We start from the raw sequence: 11,580 nt of genomic DNA on the forward strand, positions 1-11,580 counted from the left end.
TGACATGAATGCATATATGGGTATGCATAATTATTGCATCTGTTATGACCTATTGATACTTGCTGAGCAAAAGCTCATTAAGTTTGTTCGTGTTGTAGGAAGCACGGGTAAGGCACCGGCTCCCTGAAACTTGAAGCTGGGCATGCAGAAAGGGTGTAGCAGCGGAATGTGGACAAGTGGGTTGTGGACGCGTCATGTGTTTTGGAAACGCTGCTGAACTTTATATGTAAAATAAATAGTGTTTTATGTATTTTGATGACTAATGTAACAGAATGTTGTTAAAATGCTACAGCATTTTAACGTACATGGTAAGAATGAAAAAAAATGGCCTGAAATTTTGTGAAGTTATAATTAGGGTCGTCATAGAGGTTAAGAAATGGTAAATATGAGCATAGGATGATGACCAAAAGTTAGAGACGTCACAGAAATCGTGCTAATGTTTCGTTTTCCTTGTATTTTTGGTCGAATGTTAATTTCCTTTAATAAATGGGAACTTCAATAGAACTTGTAATGTTTTCCCCTAAAAAAAGGCATGTTTTGGCAAAATATAATCATAATAACAACAAAAAATTAAATTACTCAAGTACTATTGATATACTTAATTGTTGGCAACATTTTAATATAAAATGTTAAGAAACGATAGGCACATATCTAATAATTAATAATTAATTTACTTGTTATCCTTAATAATATCTTATTAATTACAAGTTGCAGGAGTTCATTTAATATAATATCTAAAGTTTTAATCGATAGAGTAAGATGAATATTACTTCGAACCCATAGATAGATTCATTTTATGGCGGGGGAAACGCATGCCTGCATATAGAATGATCAGCTAGCTTACGTTTCGCTAAAAATTAGATGAGATTATTACGTACAACCACACACACATGTCATGTGTGACAATATATAGACACTACTAATTATATATAAACATTAGAATGACACGCAGGTACAGTGATGCATATTATTGATGAGCTTATATTCAATTCAGTCATTTGTGAAGGCAAAACCAATTACGTAGTCGGTGCTGAAAAAACAAACAAATAAATAAAAATCATTTATTATGGTCCGGCAGAAGCGGTTGAGAAAAATAAATAAGTTTCTGATCAGAAGGTCTTCAAGTAATCGATGAATCAGTGGGTGCCAGCGTTTGGGTTGGCATTGGTTGAGATTCCTAATATTCGGTACGCATGTGCAAATATGAACATTTAATAAGTTTGGACTTTTTATATATACAATGTTTGAATATATATATATATATATATGTATATATGTGTCTATATATAGGGGTCTCCAACGTATCAAAGGCATACGAAATTGAAGAGGAGATCAAGAGAAACAAATAGCTAATATGGCTACTACTCCGGGAATCCTTACTGACTGGCCATGGAAGCGCCTTGGAAGCTTTAAGGTACTTTTCATTTTGCTACTAAACCCTAACACCACTCCCATGCATGCGGGCATATATATATATATATATATCATATTTGAAAATCGATACTCAGATATTCAGTCAACCAAAAAAGGTAAGTTTATTCATGTTCAGTTCACAATTGTATAAAATATACACATCGCTTGTTGTGGTCCTCTAAAGGTGGCTTTATTCAAGAGGGTGCTACTTATAAATACACAAAAATAAGCACTGATATAGTCCTTTTTTGTGTGTTTTGGAGTAAAATGAAATATCCTTTTTGTTAATTCCTTTTATACGACAAAGTTCATTATGTTATTGCCATAAAAGTACACAAAAGAGAAATTATGTCATGACACAGGTTCTTAGACACACAGCATAAAGATTGTGACTAATATATATACGTTGCGCATGCATTGATGAGTTGCGGCTCCTTCCGAGTATCATGGGATAGAGAAAATTGTTCAACTTAACTTATTCTTGATTAATACTTTTTTTTAAATGATATAGTTACTTGACTAAAAAAGATATTAATTAAAAGTAAAAGAAAAAATTTAGACCCATACGTTTTAAATGATATTTGACTCATTATCGTACGCCTACTTTTTGATGATAATACGTAGTATCAAACCTTCTGGACCACAAATTGGTTTTTGTCAAAGAAAAAGAAAGAGTATGTTGAAGCAAAGACAATCTCATGCGCTTTTCATTAGCAATAAATATTTTTTTTGAGCAAATAAATCTTTTTTTTTCGGTTGAACATTAGCAATAAATATTGTCGTAGCCAATATTATACTCTTTTGTCAACTCTTTTTCAACAAAAGCTTCTCTAGTTTCAATCGCGGCGACTATCGTGATTAAAAGTACTCTTCTATACTCACATAATTGATAGGATTCCTCTTTCACCAGTTTTTTTTCTTTTTTTTTTGTCCTTGCTTAAGTTAGTGCCTTGCTAGTTACTGTTTCTTGTGCCTTTGGGTTGGTTTTATTATTGTTGACTCTTTGGTTGTTTTGTCTTTCGTTTTTATCAATAATATTAGATTTGGGGGTTTGGTAAATGATAAGTTGTTAGAGGATGCCAAGTGCAAACTTAGTTGGGATGTTTTGAGCAACTGTAATATCAGTTATCATTTATTGTCATTTATTTTTAAAAAAGAAGATTTTTTTTTGAGAAATTATATTTTGACTCTTTGACTAGAAGCTCTTCTAGAGAAAATTCTTTTGAAAAATTGACAATATTTTTCAGAAGTAGCTTTTATATATACTAAAAAAGTCAAAAGGCTACTTAGACATTGTTAAGTTTTTGAAAATATTTATTATAGTTGCATTGTTGGTCAGAAGTTACTATGATCAAAAGTGCAGGTAGACGTACGTTTGATAAATTTTCTTTCAAAGCTACTATAAATATTAGAAGCAGAATTTTAGGTGTTTGGAAAAATAGACATACTTAAAAAAAAAAAAAATTTATAGTTTTAGTTTTTATTTCTAATTTGAAACATTCATAGTATTTTAGACCGAAGTACTAAAAGAAATATAATTTAATTTTGTTATTTGAAATATTACTGACTTATTGTTGTTAATTTGAATGTTTTTAACAATTACAATAATAAAATAAATGCTAAATTTCGGATTTATTGTTATTACTTGCAAACATCTTGTTAATTATTAAAAATATTTGAGTAAATTTACTATAGTATATTTTGCAACTTTTAAACAAATATTAAAAAAATACTATTTTAAAATAGAGAGATAAAATGGGCAGATTGATGATAACAAAGTGAACAACAAAGTGAACAATAACAACATAAGCTTCCATGACAATCTCTGATCTACTTCTCAAACTCTATTGTTGGGCGACAATTTTTAAAAGTTGATGGACAAAGAGCGTTTACCCAACACCCTCACATGTTGTAAATTATCATAAAAAGCAAAGAATAACGTCTAAAAGCAATACAAAACGAACCCAAAAGCATCTCTCAGGAAGCAATACCAAATAAATGTATTGTTATTGTTTTTTTTAAAACTTTTTTTTATCTCGGAATTAAGTTCTGTTCCCGCCTTTCATCCTTTTAAAAACAGTTTAGTCTTTTTTTTTTTCATTCACATAAATATAGCAAGTCAAAGAAATAATTATCTCGAAGAATCATTAGGAGTTTTGTTTCTTAAAATTATTTTCTTGAATTTCTTCGGACCAGTAGTTCGTGTGAATTAAGATCGTATTTTCTGCTGGAAACGATGTAGTTATTATAATACTTAGTCACTCTGATGTACGCATCATATATATATATATATAGATATAAATAGTATATATATATATAGACACACACATCTCAATTCTCATATTAACAGGATGATCATGAGACTTAATGACTAACACCATATACGATGTGGCATACATGGAATTGCAGTACGTGATATTGGCTCCGTGGGTTATCAAGTGCACAAACTCATTTTTGAGAAAGAATGATCCACAAGAGAGAGACTTGTCATCTTTCCTCATCTTCCCTCTTCTTCTTTGGAGAGCGATTCACAACCAAATTTGGATTAGTTTCTCTCGTTACCGAACAACCAAAGGCAATAATCGAATCGTCGACAAGGGTCTTGAATTCGACCAAGTTGACAGAGAGAGAAATTGGTCAGTTTTTGCTCATGTATATCTTACTATAATTAATTAATATACACATGAACATCTTAACTATGTACGATTATATATTAAATTTGCCTATCCTTTTACTAGTTTAATTAGTGAGCTAAATAAGCTCATGCTCTCGTTGATCATATATATGTGTGTGTATATATGAGAGTATATATTAAATTTTGCATACTAGTTTAATTAGTAAGCTCTAGCTCACTTTTTATTTCTATGTTTCAGAGCGGCATGTCATGCTTTTTAATTTTTTGCTGGACTTACAATTTTCTTTTGGGATAAACTTATTATTTTTCTTGTTTTCTTTTTCTTTTTTGTCGTAAATGAATTAGAGTAGAGGATTTGGTAACCAAAAATTGAGTGCAATTGTAATTAATTACATTTTTTTTTTGTTTTTGTTTGATAATTATGACTTCTAACAGGGATGACTAAATATTGTTGAGTGGAATCATAATCTACTTGACAAGCCAAATATTGCCGGGAGGCTCAAACCTACCAATGTGGAAGACAGATGGCGTAATATTAACTATTATTTTCCATGCAAGTGTCGTGGAGTTCCTTTACTATTGGCTTCACAGAGTACTTCACCACCATTTCCTCTACTCTCGCTATCATTCTCATCACCATTCCTCTATTGTCACGGAGCCCATTACCTGTAAGCTCGACCTATAATACTTTTTTTTCGGCTAATTATGTCTATTTGTTATTTATCTCTGGAGAGATTGGAATTAAGGGGAATGTATCATTATAGAACTACCGCAAATTTAAAGCTTGGATTAACTTATACTAGAAATAATAATTACTAAAGAATATCACGCCATGTCATTACCAGCCGATAACCGGCATGATACTATTCACAACTAGCTCTTCTTGTACTAACTAATGATTTTTTTTTTTTTTTTTTTTTTGGGTGCGAGCAGCTGTAATTCATCCATTCGCAGAGCACGTTGTGTATTTCATCCTCTTTGCAATACCCTTCCTAACAACAGTATTTACTGAAACTGCATCAGTAGCATCGCTTGTTGGTTACATGACTTTTATTGATTTCATGAACAATTTGGGTCATTGCAATTTTGAAATAATTCCTAAGTGGTTCTTCTCTATCTTCCCTCCTCTCAAATCCCTTATGTACACCCCCACGTAAGCTTCAACCCAGCCATACCATCATTTAATGATTATATTTAATCCTTAAAATTATCTCATAAAAATTTTCATTGCAGGTTTCATTCTTTACATCACACTCAGTTTCGAACCAATTATTCTTTGTTTATGCCACTTTATGATTACATATATGGTACGATGGACAAATCTTATAGTTGTCTATATGAATCATCACTCAAAAGAAGGAAAGAGTTGTCAGATGTCGTACATCTAACGCATCTAATAACACCGGGGTCGATTTACCATCTACGGCTTGGCTTTGCTGGATTGGCTTCTAAGCCGTACGTATCAAAATGGTACTTACGGTTGTTCTTACCTGTGACGTTTTTGGGACAAATGGTATTAAGATGGTTGTATGGTCACTCGTTTGTTGTCGAGAGGCTTCGTTTCGGTAAGCTTAAAATGCAAACATGGGTTGTACCGAAATACAAGATTGAAGTAAGTATTACTCTCCATGGATCCTAAACCTTAAAGTACTTAACGCTGAGACAACTAATATTGATAATATATACATATGTATATGCATATATGTTTCAGTACTTACAATGGAAAAATTCATCTATCAACGACTTGATTGACGAAGCCATACTTAAGGCCGAGGAGGACGGGGTCAGAGTACTGAGTCTCGGTCTCTTGAATCAGGCAAGTACATACATACATACATACATATATATAGTTCCATTTTTTTTTTTTCCAATTTCAAGTTAATTCTATGTATTTAATTATAATGTTAATGCCATAATATATGTAATATGCGTGAATGTCTATACAAAACGTATATATGTGTCCTATCATGTCAAATTGCATATTGGAGTACATCTATGTTTGTTATATATGTATATGTGTGTGTGAATATATACCCACCAAAAGTTAAGATAATGAACACCACTGAGAATCTAATAATGAAATGGTGTAGGATGATATATAAATTACTTGATGTGAGTTATTTTTTGCTCTATGTATGAAGAAAGTTATGTAAGAAGAAAAATGTTCAACAATATTGTTCTTTAATTCTTTCTTTGATCTCAATGCGAAATGTTTTATATCAATTTTTCAGAGTATGGAGTTAAATGCATATGGCGAGCTTTATATTAACAAACATCCTCAGTTAAACATGAAGATTGTAGATGGTAGTAGCCTTGCGACGGCTGTAGTACTGAACAATATTCCAAAAGGGACAACTCAAGTTCTCTTTAGAGGAAAACTTAATAAAGTTGCTTACGCAATTGCTTTTGCTTTGTGCCAAAAGGGTATCCAGGTAATATAAATACAAGTGTAGACCAAATATATATATATATATATTATGGACTAAACGTAATTTTGGCAAATAATTATATCACGTATATCTTTTACTTCTCTATTCAACTGATTCCATATCTCACATAAAAATAAAAACATATATCACTTTTATTAAAACTTCATTAATCGAAGCTTTTAAATTTTTAAAATTAAAAGTATTACATTTTTCCTCTCTTTAATTTATAATAACGCTGCAGAAAAAGGGTTTTCGCAATAAAATTAAGTCGCAGAATATTTTCTTATTTCTTATATTTATAGTTCCATAACTGCAACAAAACCAACTTTTATAGTTCAATCAAATGCGTCATACGAAGAAATCATTTATGGAAAAAATAATAATTTGGCTATAAAAAGCGAGCAACATTTATTCTATTTTATTAATGGCAGTATATGTGCACCTGAAAATAACTTAAAATTACCAGTACACTTGGATGTTGGCGCAAACTTAAAACATTTTTTAAGGTACACAGGCATTTTAATATATGTCTTGAGTATTATTTTATAAATTGTATCAACTAATTGACGTGGGCTGAATTTAATTATTTATTCAGATAGCTACATTGCATCCCGACGAGCACGAGGAACTTAATAAACACTTAACTGATGCCAAATTTGCTTGTAATTCAGTTCTCTCAAGATGTTGTTCTCATAAGGTAATATAATGTTAATTGCTTCATATTAGTACTTCTTTTTGTGCACACACATTCTAATTATGATTTGAGAACAATTCATAAGAATAATGGTATTAATTAACTTATAAAGTTTTTTACAAATTGATGTCTGGTAGACTATATATCATGTTTAGCAATGTTTCTGTTTTTAGAAATTTTTACTTTTTTAATTTTATTTTTAAAGAGTTAGACACCTTAATTCTATACTATTTAGAGCAAAAAATTTATAAAAGAAAAGGGAAAAAAATTAGAGTGCACAAAAAAATTTATAGTGATTTACCCTTATATGAGAGATGTGTCCACTCTCAGTCGTCGTAGACATTCACTACGATGAAAAAGAATATTACAAGAGAAAATCATACATATTATTGCTGCTTGGATCTAATATGTGTATATGCCTGTTTCAGATCATATTGATTTTAGTCTATTATTATCATTATAATATGTAAGCAACTCTTCGTCATGGTTTTCAAGGCTATTAGCGTTATAGTTCTTCTTCACTTCTTGAATGCAAACTATGCTACGAAGCGGTATATATAGTAGAGCAAATATAATAATAGCCACAAAAATATAAAACTTAAGAAAAATAACGACACAAGTTGCACTTCAACTACTCACACTAAACTCACGACACCTAATTGCCAACATAAAATATCAAGCATTATTTTGGGCTTGTGTATTTTGGCTGGTGATGATCTCTAACTGCCTTTCCCTTTGATATAAATTAAAACGCGTGTAATTTCTATAGTTAGAGGAGGAGATCTCTATCTATTCCTAAAACTGTATTAGTAAATGTACATAATGCAGCGGACGTAGACTTGAACGATTAATATTCACCCTAAATCCCTTGTTCATCTTATCTCTTCTTCATATTCGTTGTTATTATCACTAATGAAATACTTCCTATTCGTTGTTATTATCTCTAATCAAATTCTAATCCTAGGATTTGATTGGACTTATGTTTGAAAACTACAAAATGTATAGACTTGAACGAATCACTCATGTTCATCTTATCTTCTTCATATTTGTTGTTATCTCCAATCAAATTGTTGTCTAAGAATTTTATTGAAATTTTTTGAAAAATTTTAACCGTCTAACTTATTCCTGTAGAGGGTAAAATAAACACAAATCTTATCATGTTATTCACTCTTGTTATGACAGTAAAAAATAACTAAAATATAACACGAGTCCCGTATAATAATAACATGAGATTATTGTTGAACACCTCAGACTTTTAAGTATCCATTGGTATGTGATAATGTTGAGCGTTGTTAGTTTTATTGTCACAACAAGATACATGAGCCCCGACTGTACTATTTATGGATTGACGTTAAATTAATGTTAAGTTGACTAATGAGAAATGTACTTTTCTTCTTATCCTTTTAAGTATCCTTGTTTTTTTTGTTTGTCTCTCCTTTTTCCATTCTTATCTTTTTTACCTTATTATACATTCTCTTTTTTTTTTCTCTCCCCTAAATTGATCCTAATAAATAAACTTTTCACTTTAACTATTTTCTTCTCCTATGTATATATCCCCATCTTTTTTATAAAAAAAAAAATCTCTTCCCCTGACCAAAGGTTTTGTAACTGGTTTTTTATTTTTTATTTTTTAACTTTCCTTCCTTCTTCTGTCTTTTTTTTTTTTTTTGTCTTCCTTTTTATTTCATTCTTATCTTTTTGTGTCCTATTATACAAACATATATAAATAGATATATATTTTATTTTTTTAAATGAGACCTTACGAAATATGTTTTTTATTTTTACTTATAGAATCGTATGCACGCAGTTCCAACTAGTACACTTAAAAAAGAGAATTCAGACTTTAACACACGAGTCGGGGTTATATATGTAGTTTTTCTTTTAATTATTTGATATACGCATATATAAATGGTTTATAATCAGAAAAGAAGACCGCTGATGTACGATGGTCTCATCACCTGAGTATAATACAATATTGTGTAACATGACAGCTCTCTCTTTTAATACTATAGCTTGACTGCCTCATGACTTGCTATCAAAATCTGTAATTTAAGAACACAACATTGGCTTGCAACTCTCTCTTTGGTCGTACGTATATTCGCTATTATTAGGTACACCATTAATATACATACATACACGTATTATACATACATATACATATACACAATAAATTGAGGAAAAAGAAAACATGACAAGTGAACTTGGATCATGACGACAATATTGCATTTATCAATTCAATGTCCGAACTACTCTAAAATAGTAATTACGATCCTCCTAATTAAATTTATAAATTAAAAAAGAAGTATTTTATATTAATAGGAAATAGACTCGATATTAAATTTATAAATAAGAAAATAAAACTTTGAACTTACACGTTAATTGAAGATTCCCAGACGCTTACACGTAATTTATATGATGATGAGATACAGGATAAGGCAAACTCTAATAAAGAAACTTCTTTTACAATCTAAAGGATAATGATTGTAGAGGTTGGGAGGTACTATATTTGGTCAAATTAAGTGTTTGAGAAAAAAAAATTAGTAGTTTTGAGGCAGAGCAAAATGTTCTAAAAAAATACACCAGGCAGAGTTGAAATAATAAAATAGTGAGGATAACGTAATTTATAGGTAATTATGACAAAAAAAGAAAAAGAACGTAGTTTACAGATTGTTTGATAGTTGATACATTTATACACAGAATTGAAATTCAAAGAATGAATTTAGTGGTAAAGGGATTCGTTCCCTGATTCGAATCATAATTCGTGGGTCGCTGCAGTATTTTCTCTCACAACAAATACACGTAAATTAAAAATGGTTCTAATCACATGGTTCTAATCCATGAACCAAACGGGCTCTGAGTGTTATACTTCTAAGGAAGATGCTTCTTCATCTGGGGTTTCTTAGGCATCGTTCACTTCGCGGATTTAAGTTTTCAATTCGAGTTGAAATGTGACATTTTTTTAGAGCTTTTCACTGTAGCAGAAAAAAATTAGATGTGGCATTTTTCGAGAGCTTTTTACTATAGAAACTTAAAACTGAAAACTCGAATCGGTGAAATGAACGAGGCTTTAATATATCTATCTTCATCGATAATATCAAGTTTGAACAAAAACAAGATGTTCAATCAAATCCGCTTAAATGTTCAATCAAATCCGCTTAATTGACACTGCACTATTCGAAGTCTATATTAATTAAATCCCTCCCCTCCTTCCCCAATATTAATTTCAACCTTCAAAGGAAAAATATGATCTTTCTCTAAGGTATCCCTACTTACACGTATTTCTTTTTCTTGTATTGTCCTAATTATTATTATTATTATTTTGTTATACGTATCCTTCAGTAATTTTCTTTCTAATTTTTGTATTAAATCTTTTTTCGAACCTATCGGCCAAGTGTTTGAAATTAAAACAATTTCTTGTTGATAAAGAATATAAAAAGTATTTTTAATATAAACACAAGACATTTATATTGATGTATAAATACATTTTTCATTAAATATATAGTAAATAATATATACTATTCGAGTGCCTTACCGACAGTAACACGTTCGGGTACTTCACGAACAGTAATACTTGCAAAACACGTTACTAAACTAGGATCAATAAATCAAAAGAGAGAAATTTCAACACGACAAGAAACCATGACAAGTGAACTTGGATCACGACGACAATATTGCATTTATCAATTCAACGTCCGAACTACTCCAAAATAGTAATTACGACCCTCCTAATTAAACCTACGAATTAAAAAAGAAGTATTTTATATTAATAGGAAATAGACTCGATATTAAATTTATAAATAAGAAAATAAAACTTTGAACTTACACGTTAATTGAAGATTCCCAGACGCTTACACGTAATTTATATGATGATGAGATACAGGATAAGGCAAACTCTAATAAAGAAACTTCTTTTACAATCTAAAGGATAATGATTGTAGAGGTTGGGAGGTACTATATTTGGTCAAATTAAGTGTTTGAGAAAAAAAAATTAGTAGTTTTGAGGCAGAGCAAAATGTTCTAAAAAAATACACCAGGCAGAGTTGAAATAATAAAATAGTGAGGATAACGTAATTTATAGGTAATTATGACAAAAAAAGAAAAAGAACGTAGTTTACAGATTGTTTGATAGTTGATACATTTATACACAGAATTGAAATTCAAAGAATGAATTTAGTGGTAAAGGGATTCGTTCCCTGATTCGAATCATAATTCGTGGGTCGCTGCAGTATTTTCTCTCACAACAAATACACGTAAATTAAAAATGGTTCTAATCACATGGTTCTAATCCATGAACCAAACGGGCTCTGAGTGTTATACTTCTAAGGAAGATGCTTCTTCATCTGGGGTTTCTTAGGCATCGTTCACTTCGCGGATTTAAGTTTTCAATTCGAGTTGAAATGTGACATTTT

The 11,580-nt window shown here is 30.5% G+C and overlaps 1 protein-coding gene across 1 annotated transcript in view; it reads left to right on the forward strand.

The window, feature by feature from the left end:
- LOC21406637 (protein ECERIFERUM 1) overlaps positions 1-11,580 on the forward strand; it is a 39,797-nt gene that overhangs the window by 22,529 nt on the left and 5,688 nt on the right. Inside the window, exons 5-8 of the mRNA XM_024166511.1 lie at positions 5,282-5,660; positions 5,760-5,864; positions 6,280-6,480; positions 7,073-7,174. Of these exons, the coding sequence (XP_024022279.1) occupies positions 5,282-5,660; positions 5,760-5,864; positions 6,280-6,480; positions 7,073-7,174 (787 nt within the window). The remainder of the gene's footprint in view (positions 1-5,281; positions 5,661-5,759; positions 5,865-6,279; positions 6,481-7,072; positions 7,175-11,580) is intronic.

This window comes from Morus notabilis, unplaced genomic scaffold (assembly GCF_000414095.1).
Source record: "Morus notabilis unplaced genomic scaffold, ASM41409v2 Scaffold75, whole genome shotgun sequence".
NCBI classification, from domain to species: Eukaryota; Viridiplantae; Streptophyta; class Magnoliopsida; order Rosales; family Moraceae; genus Morus; species Morus notabilis.